The 16509-nt window shown below is 36.3% G+C and overlaps 1 protein-coding gene across 1 annotated transcript; it reads left to right on the top strand.

Annotated features, from left to right (window-relative positions):
* rmi1 (RecQ mediated genome instability 1) lies at positions 1–8415 on the top strand. Its single transcript, XM_015374351.1, has 7 exons — positions 1–204; positions 1960–2109; positions 3862–3932; positions 4120–4243; positions 4354–4444; positions 4618–4789; positions 6588–8415. Exons 1-7 carry the CDS (start codon positions 16–18, stop codon positions 7720–7722), a joined length of 1932 nt encoding a protein of 643 aa, XP_015229837.1. The 5' UTR covers positions 1–15; the 3' UTR covers positions 7723–8415.
* Positions 8416–16509: the final 8094 nt, after the last annotated feature.

The raw sequence follows: 16509 nt of genomic DNA, 5'->3' as shown, positions 1-16509 counted from the left end.
AGTAGGAATAAACCGATGGGCAACCGTCTTTTTGAAACTAAGAGATTTAGTGGGATTTTTCAGAATTTCTGTTTGTTTGCTGAACAATTTCAGGTTCTGGATCAGTGGCTCCTGACAGATCTGAGGGACCTGGATTACCCGGTTCTCCCTGAGGGACTAACCCAGGCCCAGAAGACAGAACTCAATGGTGCCTTTTGTGTCCAGGTGCTAGTCTTCTTTTTTTTTTTCTGAAATACATAATTTCTCACCTTTTCAGAATTTATTTCCGACCTGGCCAGAGATGAGAAATTTCTAAACATTGAGAAAAATACATTTCTTTTTTTTTTTCTTCTTCTTTTTTTTATGAAAATGAAACGTAAAATTAAGCCCTTGCTTAATTGTCAACAATTGCAGTTTCTATAAAACCATTAAATGGTTAAATCCAACAATAGAATTTGTCATTTCAACCATTACATTGGAAAGAAAGGGGTTCCTGGGAGGGAAAGCCAACATGACTTAATATGACTGGAGAGGTATGATATATTATTAGTGGGGATGCTTTGTATTACATAAATGCCAACAAATCAAACAGTGATTTGATTTATAGAGCACCTTTCAGTCAAATATATCCTAGTGTCTCACAAAAGTTAAAAATGGAGGCTAATAAGAAGAAATAAGAAACGGTCAAACTAAAGTTAAAACAAAGCGGAATATGATTTCATGAAATAAAGAAAACCAAGGAAATAAGATTTAATTATTGGCCCTTTTAAATTCATCATTAATATGTACTTGTTCTGAAAACAATGAAATGTTTTTCTTTGCACGAAACTAATAAAGCTTCATAAACCTTTTCAGGATCCCAAGAAGATGATTTGTTTGTTTTGTACATTTCTGTCATTAACTCTTATATAAAAAGTGATTCTTCTGTAATTCCAGTGCTGATTGGAAAATGTGTATTTAACTCAGTCAGATATAAAAACAGCTTAAATTTCTATTTCTGTCCTTATGAGGAAGCAGAATGGCTATACTTCTTTGAAGACCTGTCTAAGAAGTTGGATTTTTTTCCGATTGCAAGTCACCATCCAGGAGTAATGAGACATGCCTGTAGTAGCAGAGAGAACACTGGTTTATATTTTATAATAATAGTTTCTGATAGAAAAGGTTTACTTTGTAATTCAGTTTGCAATCTTAATTTATGTAACGACGGTTCATTTGCTTGTATAAAATACAGTATTAAGTAAACAGCTTTTTCATGAAAAAAAGAAAAAATTAAACCATATTGATATTTTTGTGTAAATAAATCTTTGTTGCGCCGATGCCATTTTGTGGCCCCGATACCTGACTATGCAGTATTGGAGAATACCATGCCGATACCATCTGTTTGAAATTTATGTGTGTGTATATATGAAGAACTGCATACTACTTGGATGTGAAATAATTGCCTTTATGGCTTTGTTAAGCTGCTGCCTACCTTTGTGAAGCAGGAAAAAGACTAATTCAAAGTAAATCCAGTAGAATGTTTTATTGCCTGCCTGAAATGGGTGACAATAGTTGAATAAACATTTGACTCTTAAAATGATATCAATGCCCTTTTTGTTGGTACTCGCCCATACCGATACCACCATTCTAGTGCTGGATCGGGGCCCCGGCTGATACTGGTATCGGTGCAACACTAGTATAAATGATCAGATTCTGAAATCCAAACTGAAGTGTACAGAAACACTAATTTCAGAATTTACAAATATCAAGCAAAATTGGGTACATTTGTGAGGATTATATGTATTAATAAAATATAACAAATTTTTATCTGATGGAGGTTAAATAAAAGGATTAAAAGACTCTCCATCCACTGCTGTAGGGGTGAGAATTTCAATTCAACACAAATCTATTTCACAAATAAAAAAAAAAAAATAGCCACTAGATCATCAGAGAAGGATTCTGTAGGCAATATGAACCATAGCTGAAGATTTTTTTCTGCAGGTTGACTCACTGCTGGACATCAGTCAGCCGGCATACGGTCAGCTGCAGAAATGGAGGGGTACAGACTGCACCAATGATGAGGTCTCTGCTGTCACACAGACCACTCAGAGGCCCTGGGAGGCCAAATCGACCCGTATGCTGCTACTCCAGGTCAGAGGCACTTCTCAGTAATGCGTTATAGAAATAGAAATGAATTTCTGGGCTCATCTTTAGAAAATAAAATAAATAGACATTTCATACTTGCTCACATAAACATTTAAAGGCAGAGGGAGATTTATGATAATCACTTTTCTCCCTCTCAGCTTTAACAACTTGAATTCATTATTTTATTCTTTTGGTAAAATTACTTTGATTAAAGATAGAAGAATTAAAAAAAAAAAAAATTGCGCACTTATGCTTTTACAGTTTTTAGCACTTCGATGCCAAGGGATGAACATTGAAGATTTCACCAGTGGAACAATAACTTTTGCTTCATCTTTTATTTTGTAGGACTTGAAGACTTCTGCTGCCCATTGGTTTTTAATTAGTGATGAGATGTAATCAGAGAAATCACAATGCAGAATTAAATGGTATTCATGTGTTAATGTGTTTTTAGCAAGACCATCATTTTTCTCTGAAGTGCATATTTTAAAACTCAGTCGTAATGAGAATAGCTTTGAAACTTTCTTGTTTTTCTCTCGTTCTTTAGACCATAGGATGCAGAAAGCTGAAACCAGATTTTTATCTGAACTCTGTATAAAGACGCAGCTTTTTCCTCTTAAAGTGACCCTTAATCATGCTAAAACTCACATGTTTTATGTTAGTTTAGGGCAACAAAGTTGTTTGCTAAAGCTAATAATAACGTTTTTTAATTTGATTTTATTTATTTTGTTATTCAAAAGTTGTCATGCATCATCCTCATCATTTATCACCATAAAGATAACTAAATTGGAGTTGTTGAAAGCCTGTATCATTTTGAGGGTTTTTAAATTTCAGATTCATTCAACATTTGATTTAGCACATATGGGTATGTTTTACAGTAAAACTGAAAAGATTTTGCTTAATTGTGTGTATAATGGAAAAATCAAAATAAATTGGGTAAGATATTAGGACAAGAATTGTAACCCTCAATAAGTCCAATTTCAAGGTGCCTTAAGGTGTTTTTTTTTCATCTCTTTAAATAAACATGAAGTTTGTTCACCGGTGATGTTCAGGAAGAAGATCAGTTCTTTGTTTCTGAAGTTTCGTAATTTGGTCCATAATGTAGCAGTCAAGCCAGAAGAAGAGGAAAAGACCGTAAGAAATTTCTGGCTTAAGCTAAGAAAGTTCCATTATCCACAGTAAAAGTACTGCAGTGCTGATATGGACTAAAGGGCTTCTAAGAAGGCAGGAGCCAACTGTATCATAAAAACCCAAATAACAGCTTTCAAAACACCCCAGGAAGAAAGACCTTTACTTTTGGAGGCGTGTTCTTTATGATAGGATCAAAATGTAGTTTTTTGGATGCAGCAACCATTCTTATACCTCGAAGATAAAAATGGGGTGGGCAGTGTTGATGCCTAGGAGCCTGAGAACACTGTCCAAACTGTAAGGTACGGAGGTTGCAGCATCTTGTTGTTGAGATGTTTTGCTGTAGGAGGAGCTGTGATGCACTTCACAAAGGAAAAGACTTCCTGTATTTTCACGACTATAAGGCGCATATAAACGTCTTTTTTTTTCCCTCAAAATGTGCGGTGCGCTGTCAGTAGGAATCCCATTCAACAGCAGATTTACTGCCAGACAGAGAAATAAACAATTGTGTCTTTACATTCAGTGTATCCAAATATTTTAGCTGGGTTCAACAGAGTCAAAGCTTCTGTAAAGTTCTCAGGATATGCATCTTAAAGATGTCGTTGCTGACATTTAAACATGTTTGCTTTGCAGATTACAGATGGAGTTCAGAGCTTGGAGGCCATGGAGTATCAACCCATCCCTGCACTCAGTGCAGCACTCCGGTTAGCAACTGATTTATAACACACCTGCTATCTTTACTGCTGTTTCTGTTTTAACAGAAGTACTAAATGCATCTTAATTACATTTTCTATTTACTTGTAAAAGTTTAGTTTTACCACCCGAAATCAGATTAAACTGCTATTTTTATTTTTTTAAACCAGCTCTATAATTCTGTATAATTTTTTTTAGACCCGGTGCAAAACTGCAGTTGCAAGGCAAGATGGTTTGCAGACTTGGTGTTGTGCTGTTGGGGCCATCCAATGTGAAGGTCTTAGGTGGGGAGGTGGAGGACTTGGTGGAAAGAAATACTCAGGTTAGCTTTACATAGACAAGGCAGATTTTTGAAGTATTTGATCTAAAATTATTTACTCTTTACTTTTGCAAATATGAAACAATTATTGTCTGTTTTTTGTTCCATTATAGGGTCGGGTGTTGTGCCGGACGCTGGGACTTCCTGAGGAGGAGGAGCAGCAGGGGGATGAAGGAACAGAGGCTCCAACACAACCGCAACAAGGTATGGTCACATTAGTTTGTTGTTCTTTGGTCAAATTTTAAAAATCTCCCAAAATTTTTTTATCAAAATAAATAAATAAATAATATATATAAATAAATAAATAAATTATTTATATATANATATATATATATATATATATATATATATATATATATATATATAATCTTTTTCAGGCAACCAAGAAGTTGTAGATCTGGAGATGGATGACGATGAGCTGTTGGCCAGTCTGGAGGAACACAGTGAAGTTGAAGGGCTCAGCGTTCAACCATCTAGAGACAGTGGTTATGGGACCATACGGGAGACCTCAACACTGTCTTCCTTCCTTGGGAACATTGTCTCCTCTGGGTCAGTCGTCAATAATTACGTCCTCAAATTTTAAGCTTAATTTTTTGTATGTTTTGTGTTTGTATGAAATTTAACAAAATCATATACATTTGTCTTAGAAGAAAAAAGGAAGAAAATGTTATCTGCAACCAGAAACTTGGGAAATACAACCACCAGGATCACAAGAATTCCTTTGGGAACTCCTAACCCCTGTACCAAACTTTCATTAGTTTCCTTGTGAATTGCCTTTTCTAATTCAGTTAATCCCACTGATGTTATTAGGGCTTCAACTATAGATTATTTTGCAAATCAATTAATCTATTGATTATTTATCTGATTCATCGATTTATAATCGGATATCCAAAGGTTCCTTAGAATATTTTTTTTTTTTACTGTGTTAAATTTGGTCAAGCTAAAACTTTTCCACTTGTGGAATTCTGGATAGAGCGTATTGACAGATAGGGCTGAGTATTTTAAGTCCTGAATCGATTCGATTTTGATTCATACAGTTCTAAATCGATTAATTTCGATTCGATCTGTTTTTACAATAATGAAAGTGGTTCAACTGTGTTTCAAAATACTCGTATTTTATTTTTTTCCTGTCATATTAAACACAAAGTGCAAACTTATTGTCTCAAAAGGGCAAACTTGCTTGGGGACACAGCAAACATGCATGTGCTGCATTATCTCCACTGTACTAACCATATGTGCAGAGTTGTCTGTAACAACTACATGGTGTTTGCTGGTCAGCCCCCACTTGTTAATGTCTTCAGTCAACCTATTGGCTATATTTGCAGCTGTCTGGCTTGAAGTAATCTTGAGTGCAATCAATTTTGCAAAAATGTAAAGGAATCGATTCAAAATCGATTAAATACATTTTTTTTTTACCCAGCCCTATTGACAGATGAAAATGTTTTTTAATTATCATATCGATATATGTTTTCTTATAGTTACTAGTGTTGCACCGATACCTGTATCGGGCGGGGACCCGATCCAGCACTAAAATGGTATCGGTTTCAGGGAGTACCAACAAATAGGGCACCAATACCATTTTGAGAGGCAAAAGTTTATTCAACTATTGTCACCCATTCCAGGTACGCAATAAAAAGTTCTACTAGATTCACTTTGTATTAGTCTTTTTCCTGCTTCAGGCAGCAGCTTGACAAAGCCATGATGGCAATTATTTTACATTCAAGTAGTATGCAGTTCTTCATATATATATATATATATATATATATATATATATCAATTTCAAACAAATGGTATCAGTATCAGCCTATACTGCACAGCCAGGTATCGGTATCGGGGCCAAAAAATGTCATCGGCGCAACACTAATAGTTTCCGCTCTAAGGGGGTTGCCCTGTCAGCTTAAGGTATGTTTTAAATTCTCTATACTCCAGTTAGCGATTATACAATTACTGTTTAGTTGATGATTATTTCAATAATCAATCACGACTAATACGATTAATTGTTTTAGCCCTAGATGTTATTATTAAAACATAATATTGACCTAGTCAAAGATAACTCTTCCCATTCCAAAATCTACTGTTTTCAGCAAGATCTGGTTGCACTAATTGTGGTGCGTTCACTGATTGAGGACAAAAAAAACTGCTGAATCCCTATTGCATTTTTGATTCAAATATAAAGGATGTAAATTTAATGGAAGCTTTGGGGGGCGGTACCTACGGTACTTGGAATCATAATCATACATTAGGTCTGTCTTGTTAGACACCGTCCTGTCTTGAGTTTCCATCAATGTCTACTATAAATATTTTTCTTTGTAACACAACAACATTACCTTTTATTTGTGTCTTTTAGGAGTCAACCCTCAACCTACTTTCAAAGAAGTAATTTGACTGGAACTAACTCGACAAGGTCTGCTGGAAGAACCAATGGTGAAGAGCAACGGTTCCAAAATGACAACATGGCAGACAATGAATTTCCAGATGAAGACTTTGATGATTTCCCTCTGGATGAGTTGGATAGTGTCATATTACAGGAGAGTGAAAATGTTGACAGCAGTGACCACACACTTCAGGATAACCAAAGAGCAGAAAATTCAAGCAATGTGGTAGGAGCAGCAAAACCACAAGCTGCTCAGTTTGAGGCGCTGACGTCACATGAGACATATGGGGGATCTGTTCCCTCCAGATCCACCACACTGAAAAGAGATCATAAAGGATGTATCAAGGGGGCTTCCAAGCCATTCCTTTCTTCAACAGATTTAGAGCCGCCAAAAGAGATAGAGATAGATATGAATGATGAGAGCAGATTTATGGACGAAGATATGGATTATCTGTTGCAAGAGGTCGAGAGCAATCCAGTGCTAAGGGAGAGATCGGAAGGACTGACTAAGATCTCTGCTGAAGAACGGTCTGGAAGAGGTGAACCAAGCATCAGCGGCTGTAGCCTTTCTATGATCTCCCCCAAAACGATCACGGAAACATCTCAAGGGAAAGCCCACAGTCTGATCTCTACAGAAAGCAACGCCAACTCCCAAGCTGTCACTTTGACCTCTGCACCTTTTACCTACATATGCTTGCTGGAAAAGCTTTTGTCTAAACAACTTTCCCACCCCATCGAAATCCACATCAAAGCCTTCATTGTGACTTTGATGGGCAAACTTAGCAGCAGTAACGGTGTCTGGAGTGTTTCTGCATCTGTATCCGACGGAACTGGTTACCTGGATGTGGTGCTATCCAATGAGGTTTTGACAGGCTTACTGGGCTTCTCCGTAGCAGAGAAGACAACTCTAAGGCGTGATCCGGCCCGTCGAGGGGAGCTTGACCATGGCATGAGGAGATGCCAGGAGGAGCTGGTGGACATGTGCTGCATTATGACCATCATCGTCAAACCAGGCAATGAGAGAGCCCTGGTGGCCAAGGCCGAACCGGTCAGTGACAAAATGTTGCGCGAGCTGGAGCTGAGGGCAACAGAAATTAAATGCAGCTGAGTGGAAGTGGGCGAAAATGAGAAAATTACCTACAACGGAAACATTAAATTGCCCTTCAGCAGAGACGAAAAATTGCCAATAAAGCTATGATCGAAATGGATGATCAACCTGCCCCTCTGCTACATTTTTAGACGGCAGAAGGTGTGAACTAGAAGTCTGATGATCTTGTGTTGCAATGCATCCCATCTGCTATATGCAATATAGCATTCTGTCATTTGTAGAGGACTTAATTAGTCTATTCCTTGTGCTTTCATAGACATTTAATCTATTGCACTGCATCTAAATATTCATATGTATTGATTAGCATAATGTTAGTTTAGACAACCCAGAGTTAAACCTCACACATTCTGTATAACATCAGAAAACTACATGAGGAGGAAAGTGGAGATGAGAGTAGGGATTCAGAGGTGTTCTTTTACTGATTGCAGTAATGAATTGCCAGTCTATGCATTCATCCAGCACGGCCATTACTTTGCACTGAATAGTGATTGAATAGGCAAGGGCAGCATGGGTCTTTAATAAACTTCCTCAGGAGAATGAGAGAAAAGGGGGGTATAAAGGAGAGGCGATGAGCTTTGATTATTTCTCTTCCCCTCAAGCCACGTCCATGGTTTTGGTTATAAATGTCATGATTTGTTTGTTGTTGTTTTTTTAACCTAAATACTGGAAATAAAAATATATTAAAAGGTTCTATCATCATTTTTGTTTCAGTTTTTTTTTTTCAGGAAGACTATCTATTCAAGCTTTCAGTAAATGGCTACTTTATCACCACACTAACTTGGATTACAACTCCAGCTTTTTTCTCTTCTACTCCAAATGATTTTTAATGGAAACCTCCTGCTGCAAATCCCCAATGGTCAAACCTTATGCTAAAGCAAAATCTGCTTTATAATGTGCATAAGTTTAGCATCTAGCATGGGATCTGTTCCCCGCTGTGAACAGTCACTAGTGTTTCTCTCCACAACGTTTTCAACAGGATATTGTTTATTCTTTCTAAACTCCAGAGGGATCTCCTGTTTTCTTGTTCACTTTCAGAAAGAGGTTACATCCAAATCCTACCACAAAACAGTCCAACTCTCTCTTACCTGTACATCTAATACATTTACACACCTTGAGCATTTCTTTCTTCATTCGTCATACAACACTCATAGGATTTGCTGCATTTTTTTTAATTATTTCGATTGATTAATAGCACAATTAGTATTGCAATAATAAGGTAGATTGAATGAATGATTTAACTTAAAGTTTATATAGAGATATAGATGTCTTACAAATATTTTCCCCTCTTTAACATATTTTGTAGCATTAAATCTAATGTCCATGTTATAAATCTTATTTCTGGTAATTAATCTGTATAAAAGGTCTAAGTAAAGAGAAATGAGAAAAAACAAAGTAAACAGAAAATTGGCATATGCATATATATGTTCCACCTTCTTTACTATAAAATGGAAAGAACAAAATTATAAAAAATTTTGTAACAGAATTTTTAATTAAGATCTCTCATCAACAACCCATCTGAAATGAAAAAGAAAAAGGTGTCATACTTGCTAATGTTTTTATTAATATTTTTGGCCCATCAACTAGTATTTAAATTTTACTTGATATTAATAAGCACCTTTTCATATTTATGATTTACTTTTCTTAAGGGAAAGGACTCGGGTACATTCAAGTAATTGAGGCTTCAAAGATGGACATAACGCACTGTAATTGGAATGGGGTGTATATTGCAGATCCGACTCAGGCCTGTCTAATATTTCTCTTTTTTTGCAGCTAAATAAACATTTTCCTATAAGAAAGGAAAATACAATCAGGCCCAGCTATTTTCACAGATTTTTACTTGATATGGGGAAAACTCATGCAAGACGACTTTCTCTATGTAAGCTGTCTCTCCAGTATGCATGCCAGCGAATGCTCTGTGCAAGATGCTGCCAGAAGTTCTTAGCAGAAACCAACAACCATGGTGGTCGCCATTGGCTGAATTTGAAACTTATCTGAGAAAGAATGTGTTTGGTTGGTTTGCTTTATACACATCTATTTTTCTGATATTTCTTCAGCTTGAAGCCAGTGGTCTTTTTCATCCCTGATATTGTTCTGCTGAAGCATATTTTCCAGCTTCCTCATGTATGTCTCCTTGCTTTCTCTTATTTTGACCTTAAAGTTGTTTTTGTTTAATCCTATGTAATGTCTGCCTCAAATGGTCCTTTTTATGGCAGGATACAAACCTCGATTTGTGAATGATTGCTTTTTTTAAAAATTATTCTAAAAGGGACAGCATTTGAGGGTTTTACATGTAAACAACTTTATATTGCTAAACTAAAATTCTAAAATTGTCCTTATATTATTTTTTATTGCACCAAAACCTTTATTTTCTGCTCCTGTATTGTAAGAATTATGACAGGTGGTACATTTTTAAGGTGTAGGAAAGGCCAATAACTTTGGGATGAATTAGAACAGAGTGTGCAAGCCTAGCATTCCCATCAAAAATTTTTGGTGTATTTTCCTCCATCCATCAATTCTTACCACATGCACTGTCTCTGCCCCACAGCCTGATGCCACCAACATCATGCATCAGATTATGAATGGTGTTATGTCGGTGATGTACCTCATCGAGTCATGTGCAATTGTATGTCGCCCTATAAAAAAAAAAAAATCTTTACTAGAATACTTAAAACTTATGGTTTAAAATGACATGACAAAGAAATGAAGCTTAAGTGAAAATTCAATCTTGAAGACTATTATATGACTATATCAGCTTCACCTGAACCACCAGCGATGTCCCTCGCTCGGCTCCAGCCAAACAACCTAGGGCCGCACTTTTTCCGAAGCCAATCATCTTTCAAGATCCCCTTTATTTAGCTCCTTGCCCAGGTTGTCTCTCTCACATGCACACAAACTTTCACTCACCTTCACCCTATTTCCTCCCTCATTCTCAGACTATCCTGAGTCCCATTCAACCTCTGGCTTATTGCACTACCAGTGTCTGGGCCCTGGGGGAAGATTAGTCCCTTTCTAGTTACTCATCTGAGCGTACGTTGATTCACAGCATCAAAGTCTTCTGCCAGGGCCCGAGCGGCAAAGTTACTTATTTCGTTTATGTCTTTATTTGCTTCTGTCTTTGTACCCCAGTCGGCCTCGGCAGATTTGCTGCTCACACTGAGCCTGATTCTCCTGGAGGTTTCTTCCTGTTAAAAGGGAGTTTTCCTCTCCACTGTCGCTACATGCTTGCTCAGTGCACTTGCAGAGAGTTAATGAGTCCTCGCAATCAGCTGGTTTTCCTCCGATAGAAATATTTTGAAGAATATGATGAGTCTCTCCAGGTGGAAAAACATTCAACCGTGAATACCATTGCAAAGCACTGAAGTGGTTTTCAGGGATTAAGATTGAGATCTCCTTTTCTCCTGACTTTTCTCCTCTTTGTCTACTTGCACGATCATAAATCCCTCATGACAAAAGATAAAGGTAATGCCAAATATAAACCATGTCAACTCTTCTATAATTAGGTTGTCACACCCACCAGCAGCAGACCTTTGTAAAGATAAAATATCAGATTCATAATGTGAAAAAAAAACAAAAGGCACTTATTGTTGTGATTATAAAAAAAAAAAAAAAAAAAGACTTAAAAAACCCCAATGAAATGTGATTGAAGTAGCAGCAGAATCTCCGCATGCATAATTAAAGATACAAAATAAGATAAAATGCATTAGGATCTTCTTTTAAATGCTACTTTTACTGTATTTTATGAAAAACATAATTATATAAGCAGTACACATTATAGCTACTACAGTTTAAGTTCTACTGGGTAAAGTAATAAAATATCTAATATTTTCATAAAATTCACATTAAGCTGAAAATTTTCTATCACTCTAACATTTATTTAAATCAGTTTTATCAAACAAACCAAAAAAAAAAAAAAAAACGCCATTGTGTGTCAGGGAGTGAAACTCCGAGAAGGAAATAAGAATGTATATCAAAATCCACAGTGTGAATGTTTACATTTGTGTCACTGTATATTCCACGTACATGTGGGTTATTATCCTGCTCCGCAGTGGAGACTTCTATTCAGGTAGTCGGTCGCTCTCGGCTCATTAGGGGCTAATCGAGTTGAATGTCTAAATCAGAACCCTGCCATGCATGTTGATGGTCTGTTATGAGCTAATGAAGCTGTATATAGGGAAAGGGGTGGCCAAGAAAGAGAGGAAAAAGCCTCCAAGGGGCAGATACAAGTGGAATAAATATTGGGTGATAGAGCAGATGAAATGGGAAGAGGATTCTGTCTCTGTGGAGAGCGACATCCTCTATAAAATACTGTTGAAAAAAATATATCAAAGGGGTATTTGCAGAAAACTCACAGTGGTTATTTATGTTTAACATCCTGTGGATGTTATTTTTTGCAGGACAAGCTAAATAAAACAACACAAAGATATGGCCAGCATTTCTTTAAAATGTATATAAAATAATAATAAAAAAATAAATAAATAAAATGAAAAAAATGTATATACCATTTTCAGATATTAATAGCATCAAGCATTAAAAAAATATATTCAGTCATTTTACGGCCACTGCTTATTAAGCATGGTTTTTCATGTAAGCTTAAGTCATTAAAGAGATTCTGAGTAAACATTCTTTGTTTTGCATTCATTATAGATATTTAAAATCTCAGGGCACTTTGAGAGCACGCTGTACTCCATGAGACTATTGGAAGACCGGAAAGCTGAATAGAATGAGGAAATTACAATTTTTGAGTCTATAAAAGTTTCTCATGCAGGGGCACAGAATAACTGATATATTTCTAAGTCGGCACAAGAAAGTGCCTGTCTGCCCTAATAGCTTTCCATTTTGAACCTTATTTTTTCAGATTATGTTAGTTTTCCACCTCTACGTTGGTTTGAAGTAGCTAAAGGAAAAAAAAATGTTTTTTCATTCCCCTATGAGTTTGGATGTACCTTCCCAAATTACTGATAGCGGACAAATGAAGGAGACTGAGACAGGAAGGACTGAGCACACACATCACTACACAGAGCACCATGATAATTTCTCTAATGTTCATCTATCTGCACTCTGGCAATTACAAACATCCATGGAAAAAAGTACATGAGCAATCCTAATGCCCTTCCTGCTGTAGCAGCTGTAATTTTCTTTGCCCTATTACATTCAGTAATGAAAAATCCACTTAGACAGCTCAACTTCTCTTTTAGGCCTCCATCAAAATGAGCAAATGGTTTCTCGTCATGGCAAAAGCATACCTCTTTATTTCTGTACATGTGTGTGGGAGTTTGTGTGTCCATGGATGCTTAGTTTACGTTGAGGATGTGCATGATTGAATAAAAAGGTTTATTTATTTAGTTTACCTTTGTTGGCTGGCTGGCTGGCTGGCTGGCTGGCTGGCTGGCTGGCTGGCTGGATGGACAGACGGACGGATGGATGGAGGGATAAGCTATGCCATATCGTCCCTCTTAAAAAAAACAAAAAAAACGTTTCCCTAAAGAAAAAAAAAACCCGCACAACTTAATATTTTGTCCCCCTGAAAGGAAAAGCAAACAACAAAAATGTTTCCTAAAGAAAAACCCAATGGCAAAAAAAAAAAAACATAGATTGTGATTATTAGTAATTTCTTACTTCATCTTGCCTTGGAGTTGGACATCCATTCACCGATCGGCTATAACGAACCAGAAGTGGTCATATTAAAAGGGCATAGCTGCCATTTTGCAGGTACTGTATGTTTTATTTAATAATTAATTTAGTTTAGAATGGTGATCCAGATTCTTCCCACTTAAGTGTTTTAAATTTCAACCATGAAACAAACATTGTAATCCCATAAATAGTGATAGAAAAAACAGAAAAATTAAAACTCCTGAATAAATCTTAGTATATTTTTTTTTAATACAGTTTATTGACCTGTTGGCGTTAATAAAAAAAAATCAAATAAAATATTAGAGCCTGACTTGAGAAAACAAATTATATTTATTAGGATCTACATCATTTTCCTCAGTTATGATAAAAAAATAGAGGCTCACTTCTTAAACTTGAAGAGACATTTAAAATGTACATATGCCAAAAAGATGGTAAGTTTGAGGTGCAAAATCCAATTACTGTGTTGAACTCTCTTGAGCTGAATAAAATAGGTTAATTGCCTTTGATAACGCAAACTGATTACTGATAAGTCAGAGCCTGCTCTGTGATTTATTGCTCGCATCCAATCGGGTCAAACTGCCAAAGCTTTTTCAGACCAAAGTTTAAAAAAAAAACAGCAACTGTGCCTATGAACTACCTGTATTGTTTTTATCATTATGTGGCTCTAAATGTATTTAAATGCAGACTTTAACAGAAGGTTATGTGAGACAGTAATGAAGCCTCTCAAACACAAATCAACGCTGTTGTCTTTTTGAATTAATGTAATAATTTTATCACATTTTAATTGTTTCTATTTGTTTTTACAATAATAGGTGTATCATTTTGATAAAAACATTATCAATGTTGTCCTATTATTCATTGTATTTGTAATTTGACTGGCCAATAAGCTAATTGTGTAAAAATATAAGTGGGCAGCAAATGTAAGAAAACTGATGATAAGGAATAATTTGCAAAGATATACATTAGCAGCTGTTTATCTGCAGTTACTTTGAAAGTCATAGAATATTTTGTATTTATCAATGTGATGCAGAAAACAGGTTTTTAGGCTTTGGCTTTAGTTTTGAAATAAAGATTAAACAGTCTGCTGAACATTAATTAACAAAAATGTCTTTTTTTTTTTTACATTGAATGTAAAAAAATATATATATGAGAAGATCACAATTATTTCTCAAGATGTCCTATTCAAGTTATCATGAAACCATTAATCCAGTGCTCAACCTCTTATGGATGATTCAAGTGAATGATTGTTAACTAGACTTAATAGGAAGTCCCATTAACAAAGTAGCCTTGAAAGCATGAAGACAAACGATTGACAGGCCAACAATGCCGCTGCCCCCTCTCCCTACATCCTGCTCCAGTACCACCACTTCAGATTCAGAGCTTAAAAGAAAAGAAACAGAGGTACCATATAAAGACATGAATGGATGATTTTGCTATGACAGCAGAGAGAATTATTTGCTCCCCCTCCACTTGTCCTTTCTTTCTTCCGAATGAGGGCAGCCTGTCAAGCTGGCCATTAGGACAGTAATTTGACAAGCTGTGCAGAGTGCATTTGCTTTGCCTTTACACCTCTTGAACATCATGAAGCCCAATTCTGTAACCTTAGTTCATATCAAGACAACTCAGAACAGGGGAGGACCGCAGAAGATGGAAGGAAGAAAGAAGAGTCTTAAGTTCATGTTCTGATCTGGTCAGCAAGTCTCCTTGATCACAGGAGGGACAAATGGACTTACACGCACAGCCACAGAAATCCTGCCAAAATGTTATAGATGCAGGAGATTGCAGATGTTTATTGGTTATTTGGCATTTCTAGTTAATAATTTATGTTTACATTTATGAGCAGAATAGATTACTCCAATACTCGATGCAGGAAAGGAAATGAAAGGTTAACATCAGGGAAAAAATGATCGAAATAGGAGGGAAATTAGATTAGGAAAGACTGCAAGTTGAGAGGAAAAGAGAAATTATTCAGAGGGTAACATTGAGCTTCTATGCACATAAAGGATATGTATGAGTTTGTTTATATTATCTACAATTAATGAATTTGAATTGAATTTGACACGCAAAACAAGCACACAGCAACTCCGGAGGAGACTATTGACAATGTAATAATCATAGAGACCTAAAAGCTGAGATTTTTCAATGTTAAAATATTGAATCCTTTTGCACCATTCTAGAGCTCACGAGACAGAATTGCTTCCATTTCCACCTCTATGCAAAATATAATATTTATGTTATAGTGATGATAAAATCAACTCTACTCGATTGTACAATAGCACATTGTACTGCACATGTACTGTACCAGTTGCAACACTTTCTCTTTGCATGTGCTTTGTGTGTTTGCGTGTTATCACCATTTGTTTATTCAATATAGGGGAGACCGGGTATGGTTGTAACACTTTTTGCTCCAGCACCTTTAACTCACAGAATATTTGAGCTAGAGTTTTCAAACTTTTGTACAAAATACCCACATTAGTTTACTACAAATGGCACCAATTCAAACCTCTTCAAGAATATCACAGACTTCATGAGTTCATGTCAAATACATGGTGTGCCTTTGTTACAACCTGCCCCGCTACCGGGGTAGGTTGTAACAATTAGACAAAAGAAGCAAAAACAGAGGCCACACCATGTGATATGCTTCAAAAATAGGTTTACTGAATTAAAAGAACATTACAAGAACAATCTCTCTCTCTTTGACTGACCATAACTCAAATATACTGTGTGTGTGTGTGTGTGTGTGTGTGTGTGTGTGTGTGTGTGTGTGTGTGTGTGTGTGTGTGTGTAAATTATTCTACTAGAAAAAACTTAACATGTATAATGTATGCTTAATGAACACCGAACAAACATGTAGGTCTAAAAAAAAACAATATCAATGTGTGTGTGTGTGTGTGCTTGTGGTTGTGTCTATGTGTGTGTATCCTTAATCAGAGGCACAGTGGTGACAAATGAATCATGGTAGCCCAGGAGTGCAGGCTTGGTGGGCCCAGAGACTGCATAGGCTAACACTTTTTAAAGATGTGTTACAACCCACCCCAACCCTGTCAGCCATGTTTAGCTAGCTGTAGTAGCATAGCGGATTGAAAGTAGCACGGGGAAATGAATCACATTTTGCCTGAGGAATTACACTTTCATCTAATGTAAGTAATATGGTTT

Source organism: Cyprinodon variegatus, unplaced genomic scaffold (genome assembly GCF_000732505.1).
Source record: "Cyprinodon variegatus isolate N-32 unplaced genomic scaffold, C_variegatus-1.0 Scaffold100, whole genome shotgun sequence".
NCBI lineage: Eukaryota > Metazoa > Chordata > Actinopteri > Cyprinodontiformes > Cyprinodontidae > Cyprinodon > Cyprinodon variegatus.
Note: the sequence above shows the minus strand (reverse complement) of the source record. Positions and strands in the feature narration are given on the sequence as shown.

What these genes read in the sequence shown, in the direction of transcription:
- rmi1 (XM_015374351.1), top strand. Translation starts at nt 16, where the DNA reads ATGGGCAACCGTCTTTTTGAAACTAAGAGATTTAGTGGGATTTTTCAG. An exon ending in CCCGTATGCTGCTACTCCAG is followed by an intron (nt 2,110 to 3,861) that starts GTCAGAGGCACT and finishes TTTGCTTTGCAG; the next exon opens with ATTACAGATGGAGTTCAGAG. An exon ending in TGGTGGAAAGAAATACTCAG is followed by an intron (nt 4,244 to 4,353) that starts GTTAGCTTTACA and finishes GTTCCATTATAG; the next exon opens with GGTCGGGTGTTGTGCCGGAC.